The sequence below is a fragment of the Macrobrachium nipponense genome, chromosome 5 (genome assembly GCF_015104395.2).
Source record: "Macrobrachium nipponense isolate FS-2020 chromosome 5, ASM1510439v2, whole genome shotgun sequence".
NCBI lineage: Eukaryota > Metazoa > Arthropoda > Malacostraca > Decapoda > Palaemonidae > Macrobrachium > Macrobrachium nipponense.
Window position 1 is genome coordinate 49,564,035 of NC_061107.1, and position 16,404 is coordinate 49,580,438.

The 16,404-nt window shown below is 40.8% G+C and overlaps 1 protein-coding gene across 1 annotated transcript; it reads left to right on the plus strand.

Moving 5' to 3' along the window:
• Positions 1-2,215: 2,215 nt before the first annotated feature.
• On the plus strand, positions 2,216-11,605 carry LOC135215291 (vacuolar protein sorting-associated protein 16 homolog). Its single transcript, XM_064249838.1, has 4 exons — positions 2,216-2,345; positions 2,727-2,823; positions 10,906-11,009; positions 11,318-11,605. Exons 1-4 carry the CDS (start codon positions 2,251-2,253, stop codon positions 11,460-11,462), a joined length of 441 nt encoding a protein of 146 aa, XP_064105908.1. The 5' UTR covers positions 2,216-2,250; the 3' UTR covers positions 11,463-11,605.
• The last annotated feature ends 4,799 nt before the right edge of the window (positions 11,606-16,404 follow it).

Below are 16,404 nucleotides of genomic sequence, written 5' to 3' on the forward strand. Positions count from 1 at the left end.
GTTGCATGTTTGTTGTGTGATACTGGATTGCTCCATATGTTTTCCCAGAGTCTCTTACTTGGTTCAGCTTCAGGAATTTCTTGGTGGTTGTCTTCCCCTCTTAGTTGATTGTATAGTCTTTTCTGGTTCGTTCCGAATAGTTTGTTCTGTTGGTATCCCTTATTCCTGTTCATGTACCGTTGGATCTTATGTGCTTTGGCCTTAAGCCTCTGTTTTACATCTTCTACTGTGTTGTTTAGTCCCCTCTCTTGTACTTTGTATTTCTCGTTGAGTTCCTCCCTTGTTTTCTTGCTTCTTAGCCTTTTCTCTGCCATCTCTTTCAGTTTACTCAAGTCAGATCTCATTACCATGATTTCCTTTTCCAGGCGCCTTTTCCAAGGAGGTTGCTGTTTTGGTTTCTGTTGGGTTGGTTGTGCTGGTGGTGTTGGTGTTCGAATCCCCATCAGTTCTGCTACTAATCTTGCTCCTGCATATGCCAAGTTATTTGTTTCTGTGATACTGGTTGTGTGTATTATGCCCATTATTTCATTGACCTACTTTTTGTATAATAAATGCAGCTGAAATAGCCATTATTTTCCATAAAACCTGTAGTAATGAAGGTCTTCTTCTAGCATATTATTATTATTATTATTATTATTATGTTATTATTATTAGTTATTATTATTATTATTATTATTATATTATTATTCTTATTATTATTATTATTATTATTATTATTTTATTATTATTATTATTATTATTATTATTATTATTATTATTATTATATTAGTACTCAGAAGATTAACCCTATTCATATGGAACAAGCCCACAGGGACCATTGACTTGAAGTTCAAGTTTCCAAAGAATATGGTGTTAATTAGGAAGGAGTAAGAGGAGGTAAAGGGAATTACAGAAAGAAGAGATCTCACTTACTGAAAAAATTAACTAATACATAGTAGGTTAATAAACATAAAAATGTACTAAAATGTCAGAAGAATAAGACTTCTGGAAGAGAGAAGTTCAACAGCAAGGCACATTTACTGCATATTGGTGCAACTGTTCAGCAAATCTGGTTACACTCGGTTGGAAAAGGGGATCAGGGATCAATTGTGATGGTGATAGATTTTTGTTAAAATACAACTTGTGAAAAAGTGAGAAACGAGACCATCCATCGATGGTCCAAGTCATAAGTGTGCTAATATTAGGAAATAAAAACCTACCACCACAAATCACTCTATCTGAAAGAGATAAATCTCTTGCAGAAGCAGACATCCACACCAGATTTTAGTAAAGGAAGCACAAATGACCTAAACAGGTTGCATTGGTATTTTCACTATTTTGAATATATGAGGCCTTATGAAAAATACCTAACTCTCATGCAGCATTTGCTGACATTTTCATTAGATGTTTGTCAAAAGTAAGATGTGACCCAAAAGTTACACTTAGATAGTTAAAACTTCAGACTCATTCAGCAAAGAAAGGCACATACGCCTGAAGGGGAGGATGGGGTGGGAAATCTGTATGAGATCTAATCAAAAGTGTTTTCATTTTACTGGAGTTAAGCCTCATACCCCACCGACTACACCATTCACTGATCCCGTATATTTCCCAATTGAGGCTTAGGGCAGCTTCATTTCTCATAAGTGAAGACTTTACTACGCCCACAAGTGTTGCATGGTCAGCATACTGAATGAAATCGTCAAGAAAAATTATAGCAACAGCCTGGATAAAGTGGAAGGAGATTATTGTACTATTGATAATTAAGAACTCCGTACTCGAGTTAGTGAACACAGTAAAATTATACACATAAGAGATTTTCTATTCTTTACGCAGCCAAACTTGTTGGAGTATGAGAAAGACCATATTACACATCATGCGGAGGAATTTAGTAATTAGACTGGATCATAAACTGAGATGGTTTTGGCATGTGATGAAAATGGATGCATAGCAATCATTTTGAGATGCGTATGAGTAGCAAGGTAAAGTCCAGAGGGAAATGCAAAGGTCTTAGATGTTATGAACTTTAGGTTCATAAGATTGAAAAAAGAACTTGCCATGTATCTAACCCCTTAAATATAGAAGTGATTTTGTATAACTAGGATCATTTCACAGTATGTATAGTATGTACAATAATTTTTTTATATTTTGGATCAAAAAAGTTCCATTATCATACAGAATCTTTTCATTATTGTTGTAGATGATGTATATTAATTTTAATTAATATTTACATAGGTTAAATTGGAAGACAGTCAACAGAAGCCATATGTAAATATGTCCTTGCATGATACTATCCATCAGCTAATTAAAGATGGACAAGTCAAAGAGGCAGAGAGACTCAGAGTTGAGTTCAAGATACCTGAAAGAAGGTAAGTTTTTTTATGTACACTGATCTTTGCTTTTTTCCCTTTTTATTTGAAAATTATTCCATGTTAGGGTTGCATGAGTGAAGTCTTAGTGTATTGTTATTTTTTTGTTATGTTCGGTAAAGTTTACTAAATAATACTAAATGTTGCTCAAACAAAAATACTGATTGAAGAATTGCACTATAATTTCATGATGTTTTCTAATGAACTAAATGATGGAAGTAGTTGTGACAAATGACAGGAGGATGTCTGATCATTAACCAGTTGAAGAAAAAGTTGAATGAATAGCAATTTCAGCTGGGGAAGATATGTTCAAAATATTCATAGCATAGTTGAAAAAAAGATGGGAAATCCATTGCTCCTTGATATTTTCAATATTTTCAGGTACTGGTGGTCTCGAGTATTAGCTCATGCACAGGCTTGTCACTGGGAGGAATTATCTAACTTTTCAAAAAATAAGAAGAACCCAATTGGATTTGAGGTGAGTTATCATTAAAGTAGCTAACTTTAGTATTGTATTTTACATCATGATATAAAATATTTCCACTTTCTATAAAAAAAAGTCCAACTGTAGATTATACATTGTAACAAAAGAATTTACACAGTACAAATTTCTAAAGTTGAATGAGAAAAATGGAACACAATAAATTAAAATGAATCATTTGAACCAAAGACAGTTAACTTGAAAAGAAAAAGGAAATGACAAAACACATTGGGCAATATTAAAAATGCATGTAATAGTATATACATAAATGTAAGGGACAACTTCATCATATAATAATAGTATTGCACAGAATACTTTAAGAGTCTATGAATTAGACTCGTATGTCATGTAGTTTTGTGAATTTACACACTCAGCCTTTATTATGCTGTTTTTCCCCTTGATAGTGTGACAGTAATTTTCAGAAAATGGATTTTGACGAAGGAAAAATCTATTTCTGGGCGAGGGTTCGTGTCGCCCAGTGAAATGATCCTTAAGTTCATTATTTCTAAGGTAAATGAAGCTAACATATACCAGAGAAAAATAAAATCAGGGAGATGTCAGAATAACTGACTCGCTCACCCTAAATAAAAAGAGGGTATCGGTATGGTATCTGGGGCGAGTGAGACCACTACCACGAACCTCTTGCCATTTAGAACTCTCCTACACCAAAATCCCCTTCCTGAGAGGGCCGATCCATAGGCAGATACGGCAACTACTACTACTACGCCCCGCACCACGCCGACTGCCGCGCCTCTGGTGGTCATCCTTGTAGTTAGATGCCAATCTTGGGCTGCAGGGCGGGACACGGGGGATTTCACTGGGCGACATGAACCCTCGCCCAGATATATATTTTTCCTTCGTCAAAATCCCTTTTCTGGGCTCAGTCCGTGTCGCTGCGTGAAATAGTACCAGAGAAATAGCACAAGATTGTAAAACAAAGAGGAAGGTCTCAATGAAACTATGAAATAAAACAAATAATATAATATTGAGAACTTACAAGTTATCATACAGAAAGTTAACTTATCATAAAAATAGTGGACTTATAGTTAACTTAAGATTAAACTTATAATAGTAATGATAACTTATCTAGGGTAGTGAGTTAAATGTTTACATGGGGAATTACTCACTAGATAAAAATTATTCTCTAAAAGTTATAGTAAATCAATAGGTGTGCTACCCTAGCATAAAAATAAGGGTAGCAGCACCAAATGGACAATTCATAAATTACAATAATGTTGTGGGTGCCCCTAGCAATAAAAATAAGGGACACACCACCATAATCATAATCATAAGCAGCTAAGGCTAAAGGACTATATAGAGCATAATGGTAGGTTAGGTGAAATATTAGTTGAGGCAGGTAGAAAGGAGATCTGGATCTTCAACTACGACTACTGTGCAGTGTCAGGAGAAACTATGTTTCCCGCTGCCACTGCTGGAAATTTTAAATATTCCAAGGACTTTAGAGGGTCTTGGGGGAGAGGGATGACTTTCCAAGGGGCCCATCTCGCTAAAGAATCCTCATTTTTTGCTAGAAAACTACGATCCGGGGACAGTAAAACTTCTCCTGAAGGGAGGAATTCTTTGTGACCCGCATCTCTGGATAGAGCCGACAGTTCTGAAATTCTGGCCCCTGAGGCCAAACTTAGCAAGAATAGAGTCTTTCTTAGTAGCATTATGAATGAACAAGAAGAGTTGTCATTATCCGAAGCCAGTTTGAGGACATCATTCAAAAACCATGATACTGAACTAGGCCTTTCAGAAGGTCTAAGTCTAGCACAAGCTTTGGGAATAGACGTAAAGTAAGAGTCTGTTAAGTCTATTTGAAAGCCCAGCTGAAAGATTTTCTTTAAAGCTGATTTATTAGTGGTAATAGTGCTAGCTGCTAATCCTTTTTCGAATAAGGATCTGAAGAAGGATATAGCCGAATTTACTGTCATGGTTGTGGTGTTTGTCTCCTTCAGGAAAGATGCTAACTTCTTAACAGCAGCATCATACTGTCTCAAAGTTGATTCCCTCTTATCTGATTCTAAGAAAAGAATATTCTGGGGATTGATATCTGCATCTTTTTTAGCCGCAAACTTCATGAAGTCCATAAAGTTAGGGTTTTGAGAATTCCTGAGGAAGCGAACACAGTCCTCATTTGTACTATCTGAGATAGTCTGGGATTGGGAATCCGTCGAGGTCGAAGACCCAATTCCAGAAGCAGAGGGTACCAGTTGCTCTTTGGCCAGTTGGGGGCTACTAGGGCTACTTGTCCCTTGAAAGTCCTGAGTTTGTTCAGTACTTTCAATAGAAGATTCACTGGAGGAAAGATGTATATCTTCTTCCACTGATTCCAATCTATGGACAAGGCGTCTGTGGCATAAGCCAAAGGGTCCAGGTTGGGGGCCACATAGCAAGGGAGCTTGTGGTTCGCTTGGGAGGCGAAAAGATCTACTTGGATACCCGGGACACTCCGGCGTATCCACTGGAACGACCTGTTGTCCAGGGACCACTCTGATTCTAGAGGAACTGATCGAGACAAGGCGTCTGCTATCACGTTCCTTACTCCCGCCAGGTGGGTGGAGGATAGATGCCATTTGTACTTGTTCGCCAGAGAGAAAATGGCTATCATAACATGGTTCACATGTTTTGGTTTGGATCCTCCCGTTGATGCAGTGTACTACTACTGCGCTGTCCAATACCAGTTTTATATGAGAATTCTTTGGTGGAAGGAGCCTCTTCAGAGTGAGAAATACTGCCATAGCCTCCAATACGTTTATGTGGAGCTGGCAGAACTGAGGTGACCAAGTTCCTTGAACTTTTTTGAACTGAGAGTATCCTCCCCATCCGCTTAGCGAGGCGTCTGTGTGGATGATCAACGCCGGAGGAGGATATTGAAGAGGAACTGACTTGGATGGGCAGAGATGATTTCGAAGAATCTGCGGGATCACTGACAACTTGTCCCGAGATTTGGCATTTGCTCTTGAGCGCCAAACTCGGTTTATGTCTTTGAGTCTTGCTTTCAGCAGAACATCTGTAACTGACGCAAACTGGAGTGAACCTAGGATCCTTTCTTGGTTTCTCCTTGACCCGTTTGTTGTTCTTGAGGAATTGCCTTACTGACTTGGCTATTTCTTTCCTCTTGTCCACAGGAATTGACAGATTGTGAGAGGTTAAGTCCCAATGAATGCCGAGCCATTGGAAACGCGACTCCGGAGTGAGCCTGGACTTTGTCCTGTTTATTTGGAACCCTAGGTGCTCCAGAAATTGAAGGACTTTGTTTGTGGCTCTGAGGCATTCCTCGATGGTTGGCGCCCAAATCAGCCAATCGTCGTGGTACGCTACTACCATTATCCCTTGTGATCTCAGTTGTTTTACCACTACTTCCGCTATTTTCGTGAATACCCTGCGGGCTACATTCAGCCCGAAGGGCATCACTTTGAAAGAGAATGCCTGGTCTCCCAGCTTGAAGCCTAGGTATTGGCGAAAGTGTCTCGCTATTGGGATATGATAGTATGCGTCTGTAAGATCGATAGAGGTGGTGACGGCCCCACGGGGAAGTAAGGTCCGCACCTGCGAGATGGTCAGCATTTTGAACTTGTCGCAACGAATGAATAAGTTTAGCCGGGACAAGTCTAAGATTATTCTTCTTTTTGATGAGCCTTTCTTTGGCACGCTGAATAAGCGTCCTTGAAACTTTAAGTGCTTTACTCTCGACACTACTTCTTTCTGAAGGAGCTCCTCTGTGTAATCTGCCAATTCCTTTGATGGTAACTGAAGGAATGACTTGGGTGGAGGGGGACCTTTGATCCAACTCCAATCAGTCCTTTGGATACAATGCTCTGTGCCCATTTGCTGAACCCCCACCTGTGCCGGAAGAGGAACAGCCTCCCTCCTACCCGGGAGATCTCACTGCTGTTGTGCGGAATGAGCTCCGCGTCCTCCACGGAAGTGCTTACCCCTGTCCTGCGCCTCGTTGCCGAAAGGCCCCTCTAGCCCTGCTTCCCCAAGCAAACCTGTTGAAGGTTTGGAAGGCTTGGCTTTCAAACACCTGGTTGAATGCCGGGAAAACAGCGTAAGAGGTCGAGGGCTGACCTTGTGGGGACAGCAGGAGAATCGGTTGGTTCTGTCCTTTTGGTGCTGCCGATTGTCCTGTCTGAGCAACCGGAACAGCTTGTACGAAGTGTTGCTGTTGCTGCTTCTGGTATGGCTGGAACCTCTTTGTCTTCTTCAGCTTTTTGCTAGAGGAGGAAGAGTTCTCAGGTTTCCTCTTAGCCGAGAGACCCCAACGAGCTCTGAGGCTCTGGTTAAGCCTCGTCGCCTCGTGTTGGACCTCATTAACTGCCGATTCCAGGAAGAGGTCCGCCCCCCAGATGTTGGAGGAAAGCAACTTGTTCGGCTCGTGCCGAATCGTTGCTTCCTGAAGGATGTGCTTCCGGCAGTTCCTTCTTGCCACTATAAACCCGTACAAGTCCGCTTGGACTGTCTGGGTTTGCGACTTGGCTAGGAGCTTAAAAAGAGGCTCAGTGCCGTACGTCAAAGCAGCCACTTCAGTCATAACCAGGGTGTTGAGGGTTCTGCCTAGCCTGGTTCTTGCCTCAAACTCCGCCTAAATGAGGTTGTCTGGTAATCTGGGTAACCTCTCCCCGAACTGTTCCATGGCACAGTCCGGTTTGAGTTTACCTACCCTAAAAGTGGCCGGTAGGTTCTCCCACAAATCACTAAAAGCAGGGAAGCGAGGGGACGTGGGGTCCGATTCCCTTAGCTGTGGAAGGGGTTCATCCTTCATGCCCGCCTGCATTGTGACCTCTGCTATCTTCGTCGTAAAGGGGAGTGGTGCCTCCTCCTCTGTGGCAAAGATAGTAAACGGGCTCTTGAATGCTTGGAGTCTGGTATTAGTGCAGTCCCATTCCTCCAAGCAATGCAACCACTCTCTCTGAGCGTGGTCCTGGCTATACAACACCGTTTCTCTTGGGATTTTATCTTCCATATTTAAGGCTGTCTCCGTCAGCCTCGCATATCCCATGAAAGGAGGCTGTAAGTCGGCTGGGTGGAACTCGAAGTCCTCGATCCTTCGAGTTCCACATTCCGGAATGGAAATCATGCCGTCCTTGAAGGGAGCATAAGCTGCTACCCTCCAAGGATTACTCATAGAGAAGGCAGGGAGGGTGTCATAGTCCGGCAGCTGGGCAAGACTAGCTCCTGCTACTGGGATGTCGGCCTGAGGTGCCTGGTTCAGGCCTGCTAGGCGATTCTCCTGGTCGGACACTCGTTCAGTCAGGTTCTGAATGGATTGTCCCGACTGGTTAAGAGTGGTAGAGAGTTGAGCAAACATCTGCTCAACTCTCGTACTGAGAGACCCGACCAAATCACCTACATGCTGCATCATTCCTGCCGAAAATGCAGCAGGATCGAAGGTACCAGGTACCACGACCCCGGCAAGAGTCACCGGAGGAGTTCCGGCAGCAACGGGAGAAGATACAGACTCGACAGGAGTACGGGCCTTCTCCTTAGAGGACTTGCCTCTTGACCCTTTGGAATGTGAAGACGAAGACGACTTCACTTTCTCTGCTCCGGGATGGGAAGCCGGAGGCTTACGAGAAGTAGAAGACAACGACGTCTTTTTGGACGACGTCTTCTGAAAGGTCTTCTGCTCCCTGTGCCCCTTTACCTTGGGGGTCACAGATGCAGCAGGTGTACTAGCAGGGATCTCCGATCCCGGAAAGCCCTGAAAAGAAGAAGATGAAGGAACAGGTTATGAAGATCCAGAATCAACCAAGGGAAGCCCTTGGGCGCCCAACAAACCTACCTCAACTAGTAAATCCTCCGCACCTACCGTCATTGGCTCTATATTAAGATCAAGTGTGGCTACTTCTGCCACGATGTCTTGGCCTCCTCCCTCGATCAAGGCTTGTTCCACTTGCTGTTGGATGGAAGCAATTGTAGGAGCTGCCGCGGCGGGGTCCACATACCCTGTCGACTTCCCGCCCGGGAAGATCTGGACAGCCAGCTTCTTATCAAGTATATAGGGCTGTCCTTTGGCGGCGTTCCTTCCGAAGCCACCTACCCAGGCCTTCAGGGTAACCGACGCGACTTCCTTAATGGCGGCAGCATGGAAAAGAGGGTCATTGTAGTCCTTACAACGAAGCCCCGAGGACGGATCATTACCAAAATTGAATATGACCATAAGTAACTTAAAGCTAAGATATGTGAAAGTATATATGTCATGAAAGGAACAAACTTGACACCGATATATACTTACTCCGTCCAAAAACTGGCTCACCGGCTTGTAGCAAATGGTACAAGCCTCATGATGCCATACTACCATCTCGTTGTGGCGGGTAGCGCACGGAGTCCTGCAGACCTCATGCCCGCAAGGGTCTTGGAGGACGGCGTTACACCTCGCCTCCTGACAGATATTAGCCTGTAAGTGGAAAGATACATAAGTATCAACGTTATACACTCACAGGGCTACTGTGATACTCCGTTGCATGCTGGAGTAGTCTAAAATTATTGGGCATAATACACCCCTGAACTCCTTGTGGAAGAAGGCCTATGACCTAAGACGCTGGTTGGGAACTCCGGTGTACACCGGAGGGGTGTGTATGATTCAACCAGATGTTTTTATATACCCATAATGAGTTTTGAGGAGTAGTATACCACACCGGAGAACGGGAGAGGATGCCCTATACTTAGACTAGTAAAGTTACACGAAAGTGGAGCATGTAGCTCCGCCGTACAATCACCCCCCCCCCCCCAGACAACTAGAGGAGCACCCGGATAGCAAGCAAGTTATTCTGACATCTTCCTGATTTTGTTTTTCTCTGGTATATGTTAGCTTCATTTACCTTAGAAATAATGAACTTAAGGATTATTTCACGCAGCGACACGAACTGAGCCCAGAAAGGTTTTTTTGCTTTTATAGTTGCAAAAAATAATAATTACATATGTGGTACTTTTGTCTTTTAAAGTGTATCCACTTTATTCTTAATTGTATGCTGCACTTTAGAGTTGTATTTCCATAAACTTTTTTTTAACACTTTAGATTCTGACTAAGGTCATCTTTCTGTTTTGTTTCTTCAAAAATATATAATTTATCCTCATATATGTCATGTACTATGTGTAATACAATTTACTTTGAGTTTATCTAAGGCAAGAATGAGAAAATTATTTTGAAAGAAATCTCGGGTAAAGATGTAGGTAAGCCAGATAGCAAAAACTAATCCAGAAAGAAAATATTTCACTCATTGCTTAGGAAAGATGAAAGTATTGTAGATGGAAGAAAAAAAATGATTTGTCATGAATGAAATTAAGCAAAATTATACTGTGGGTACCAAAAAATAGGTACCTCAGCCTCTCAAGCCCTTGTTGGATGGGGCCTGTAGCAAGCAATTGATTAAATCTGACACAACTTGTCTCTAAGTAATTACACTAAACTTAGGTAAGCTTTCTTATCCCCGACACAACTTGGCTCTAAGTAATTGCATTAAACTTAGGTCAACTTTCTCATCCCCAAGTCAGTCAATTTTTGCTTCTTCAGCCATTAGGTTTATTGTTGAATGTGATTCAGATTATTCTTGATGTGAAAGATGGGAGGAAGGGTGGCGTGTCTTGTTATATCCAATATTGTTAATAAAAAAACAAAGCAGTCAGTCAGTCACTCGCACCATTCAAAAATAAAATAGAATACCAATACATAAAAAGTGCTGCTGAGGCCGTAACAATAAAATGAATGTAAGAAAAATGTATACCATCTGGAGAAAATTAAAATGTAAGAAAGATGTACTATACTATCTGGAGAAGAAATTACCCCTTAATGCTGGTTACTGGAGCCACAGAAAAACTCCAACAAATACCACCACAAATGGAAATGTATGACCAAAACTGTGGCAGAGTAGGAAACGTAACAAAGGTATTAGCACAATAAAAAATGTCTACTAAAATTTGAAAAATGAATTTTTTTTGTGGTCCATAATTACTAAACAATCCCACTTTGTTATATGTGACTTAATGGATCTAGAAAGTTCAGTCCTGAATGCAGTTCTGTGATTGAGTTTTGTATGTCTTGTATGTACTTGCTTTTTGTATCCTTTGCAGCCTTTTGTTGATGCTTGCTTGAAATACAACAACATCAGTGAAGCTCAGAAATATGCAGTCAGAGTAAAGGATGAGAACAAGGTTACTTATCTCATCAAGTGTGGGTAAGTAGATTATAATAAAGCAATGATTAATAGCTAATTTATCAAATTATGGTTTTTTGTCCATGTGCCAAATGTTTACATCATAGCACCATTTTGCATTGAGACACCAGTTTTGCCAGTTTTCTAAGTTTTAGTGTGGTCCCTCTGAAGTTTTCATTATAAGATATATATGCAGTGTTCTAAGATGTAATAGTACTATATTCCATTGGTTTGATGAAATGCATATACATACAGTATAATTATACATCATAATGCATTGAGATTGCTTTTGGGTGACAGTAACCGTATATGTATGTATTATATTCCAGCCTTCTAGAAGAAGCTACAAAAATAGCTCAAGAGCAGCGTAGTGTTTCAAGTCTAACTGAGATTTTAGCTGCCTGTGGGCCACAACATCAGAGTATTCAGTCGCGTATCCAGATGTTACTCAGTGATTCGTCTTTGAGAAGTTAATCTTGGTGTACAAGATTAAATGAAATGTAATAGTATAAATATGAATTTTTAAGAATTTTGTGTATACAGATTATTCCTGTGTAAGAATGATTTGGCAGTAACTCTCATATAATGTATTTTTATTTAATAAAGAAACTTCATCTCATATTTTTTCCCTTAATTTTAGGTATATACTAATTTATATAAGATCCAATAAGAACAAATTATAAAGCTAGCATGTGTTGAAAAAAACAGAGCTTGTTAAACCCCATGATAGAGCTGAATAACTTGGTTGTTGAGTGAGCAAGAGGCAATGGAAAGAGGACAGGCTTATGTTAGAAATAGAGATAGGCCAAGAAACCAGTTGCAGTGTAAAGAAAAAATGTTAGGGAAGTAAATTGAGAATATCAGCTCAGAAAACAGAAAAGTTTTGGAATAGTAAAGTGAATGAAGAAGGATGGACATGTATATCTGTATGACAAAAAGCGAGAAACAACAAGAAAGTGGAGGAATTACTTGTACTTTCAAAATGTACATTAAATGACGAGACTGAATATGAAGTGGAGGATGTAGGTGCAGGAGGAAATGACAGATGAAAATAAATGGAAAATGATGAAGCTGGGTGACCATCATGAATTTCCAACAGTGGCAGATTTAAGGGGATGGCACCTGGTTAAATGGGCCCCCATGGATATGAATAATGGAACATTGCTTTCTTTCAGTAAATCATTATTAGTAGCAAAGATTTGCTTAGTTAATGGTTATTTCAACAACAACTATGTGTATATATATACAGGCGGCCCTTAGTTAGCGGAGGGGTTCTGTTCCTGGCCGGCGACGCTGAGTGATTTTAAAGTCTACGGCCGCCGCACACCTTCTTTCAGAGTACTAGACCCGTTAACAATGCCCTAGACCAGTCAAAGAACGCCGTAATCCCGCAATGGCGCAATAAGTAAAATTATATCTAGTATGCGGTATAGTACTATAGAATTTACTGTGCAGTACATTGTAGTATTATAAATACTGTAAAGTGAAAAAAGCCTACCTTTGATCTTTGGGTGTCTTGAGTATGTATAATAAGGTTTTATGTAGTGTACAGGTAGCTATAGTGTACGAGTTATGATAATTCGTCTTACAATAATCAAATTTTACGAGAGACCAAATTACAATAGCCTAACTTTATCCCATCTTCTAGTTAAATAAGTTCAAAAACAGCAAAAGAGAATGATGAAAGTATGGTTTTAACGTTGTACTTATTGCGTAAACATGTACAACCATAAACAACCAAACGAGAAAAAACTTTTTTTTTTTTCTAAATACAACCAAATTATGATGGAATTCAGAATTTCAAAATACTGAGAAAATATTTAAGATATAAATATGAAATTTAGTTGTCTAAATATATAGACTGTTTCAAATTCTATATTAAGAAAGTATAAAAGAACGAAGGTAACGTTTTGCAAATGTGAAAACTAAAGTATTTAAGGAAGGGGGGCCGCAGAGAACGTGCCATTCAATGAAGGGGGGTGAGAATTAGAAAATGTTGGAAACTACTGTCTTAATGTAATAACTTTATTATAAATACTGTAAAGTGAAAAAAGCCTACCTTTGATCCTTTTGACAAAACTACACAAATTGACAACCCTTACCTGTTGGCAGCAGGCACCCTCTATCTGCAACCAAGTCACTAGGCTAATAAGCTCACATTAACACAAAAATACACTTATTTATTTCCCAAAGCAGATGAACATAAAATAGAGCAAAATGATTAATAAAGGGATTTTGACGAAGGAAAAATCTACTTCTGGGGAGAGACCTGTGTCGCCCGGTGAAAAGATCCTGCTGTCCACTTTTCTAGTATAAATAGTTTCTAAATATACCAGAGAAAAAAGCTAGCATTGTATGCAGAGGTTACAACCCTCGCGCGAGCACCCAAAGGGCGTCGGGCATAAAGTTCAGGGCGTGTGGAAGCCACTCTTCACAGGTCTCCTGCCATTTAAAGATTTCCTTTTCAAGAACCCTCATATGGGGTGAGCCGACCCAGCGGCAACACCCTCACCGCCTCCGTACTACTACTGCTAATACCCAACCCGAGCGACATCTGCAATCCTGACTGTTTTTAGATACATTTTATGGCTTGGATAGGTGTAAGGGAAGGGAAGCCAATCAGAAGGGTCGGGTTCACCGGGCGACACAGGTCTCTCCCCAGAAATAGATTTTTCCTTCGTCAAAATCTCTTTTCTGGGTCGACCTGTATTCGCCGGTTAAAATTTACCAGAGAATACCCATCCAAGCCTACTGAATAACAAGTAAACTTACAAGGAGGAGTAATGAAAACTGAGGTTTATTTAAACATAAGTTTACTTACTTAAAATATTACAGTAGAACTAATTAAACTCAAACTTACTTAACTAATACTTATTCTAAGACTTAACCTATGACTTGGAATTAGAGATAACTTAAGGATAACGTACAACTAACAAGGTATCCTGTAAGGAATTGATTACATTTCAGCAATATGTACAGTCTGGTCTATAAAAAACCCATCCAGAACCAATATTTTATGTACAGAATTAGGGGTAGGATGACGCCCAGCAGTGGCGGCTCGTCAATAGGGACTGTGAGACTGCAGCCCCCCCTATCAGACGCCAGCCACACATAACGTCATAACACAAACAAACACTTGTACATGCATGTGAAGAAACTCATCACTGCGTCAGAATGCTGAACTTAACATTACACACAGTGATACAAACACACTAGAACCATACAAATTACATTAAACACAACATAATTATACGAATGCGGGGAGAAAGGGGGGAGGGCTTCCCGCGGTGGAAAGGAGAGCATGGACTGCCGCTGACGCAGTCTTGTCTCAGCTGTTGTTGTGAATGGGTGAGTGTTCTTGCGTCGCTCTTATTTTCGATAGTGTTTTTCAATTTGCCAGGGATGATTTTAAAATATTATTGATCAGTGATGGCTTGTGCTCAATTTTAATTATCATATATGGTGTAAAATCCCAGAAACATCGTATAAAATAGTATTTTTCTTGTTTTCACAGCCCAAATAAAGCCTGAATGTAACAATTAGGTTTTTGAATAAATTTTCTTTTTATGTCTGTTCGTTTCCTTTCACACAATATTAAAACAGGCTAAATGTTTTCTGGAGTAGCACCTCCACTAATTTTAGCTACGAGCCGCCACTGACGCCCAGGTCCTCTCAACATCGAGGAGAGAGGTATCGTGGAGAGTACGAGTGAGGCAGGTAGAAAGGAGAGAGTAAAAAGAAAGGTGGGGGGGAGGGGGCAGAGGAAGGTTTGGAAATTGTTATTCGGGGGAGACTATGCTCCCTGCAGCAATTGCTGGGAATTTAAGGGCTTCCAAATTTTAACATTTTGGCGCTTGAAAACTACTGGTGATTTCCAACCCGTGTATTTCTTCAGATCCTCAAAATTCATATTTTGGAAAAAATTAATTGATGTAGCCACCGCCCAGATGTCATGGAAATGTGGGAATGAATCCGGGTTGGCTTGTTTTATAAAGTAAAGTATTTGCTGTCTAATACCTTTGATAGAGATTGTGCCACCCTTTTCTCTAATAAAAAGAGGACCTGACAATCTTGCAGAGGTCCTGGCTAAAAAGGACTTAAGACGATCTTGCGGAGGTCCTGGCTAAAAAGGACTTAAGAGTAATGACAGGGCATAGTGATGTTTCCTGTGTCAAGGGAACGATTTTCCAAGGAGACCACCTATTTTGTGGGTCCTCATTCTTTGCCAGGAAGCTCTGGTCTAGGGATAGTAGTACTTCCCCTGACGGGAGGAAATCTATGTGGTCTGGATTTCGTGAGAGAGCCGAAATTTCAGATATTCTGGCACCTGAAGCCATAGCCGTTAAAAATAAAGTCTTCCTTAGAAGAGTTATATATGAGCATGATTCATTAATAGTGTCTGATGCCAATTTAAGTACATCATTCAAGAACCAAGTGACCTTTTGTGGGCGGGCAGTTGGTCTTAGGCGTGCACATGCTCTCGGAATGGAGGAGAAGTATGCATCTGACAAATTTATATTGAAACCAACTTGAAAGATTTTCTTCAAGGCTGATTTGATTGTTGTAATAGTACTGGCGGCTAGGCCTTTCTCAAATAGAGTTCTAAAGAACGAGATTGCCAGATTTGTGGTCATTTTATGTGTATCTGATTCCTTTAGGAATTCGGCTAACTTTTTAACAGCCGAATCATATTGTCTGAGCGTTGAGTCTCTTTTGTCTGATTCTATGAACATGATGTTACACGGATCAATACTCACATCTTCCTGGGCTGCAAACTTCATGAAGTCCATAAAGTTAGGGTTTGCAGAATCCTTGAGGAAGCTGACAAAGTTCGAGTTTGTACTATCTGCATCAGTTCTGGGCGAGGGATCCATTTGGGTTGGAGCTTCAGCTCTAGGAGGAGTGGAAACCAGTTGCTCTTGGGCCAGTTGGGAGCCACAAGTGCTACTTGTCCTGTGAAGGAACGTAGCTTGTGCAACACCTTCATCAGGAGATTCACCGGAGGGAATAGGTAATTCTTCTGCCAGTTGTTCCAATTTATGGCCATCGCATCTGTGGCATAGGCTAGAGGGTCCACGTTGGGAGCCACATAGCACGGTAGCTTGTGGTTGGATTCTGTTGCGAATAAGTCTACTTGCAAGCCTGGAATTTGATTGCAAATCCACTGGAATAAATTCATGTCCAGGGACCATTCTGATTCTAGTGGAGTGTTCCTGGAAAGAGCGTCCGCGATTACGTTCCTGACTCCTGCCAGATGAGTTGCTGACAGGTGCCAATGTTTCTTCGTTGCCAAAGTAAAAATTGCAATTAGCACGTGATTCAGCTTGCTTGACCTGGAGCCTCCTTTGTTTATGCAATGTACCACCACTAGGCTGTCTGAGACTGTCATTACATGGCTGTTTTTGGCCGGAGATAA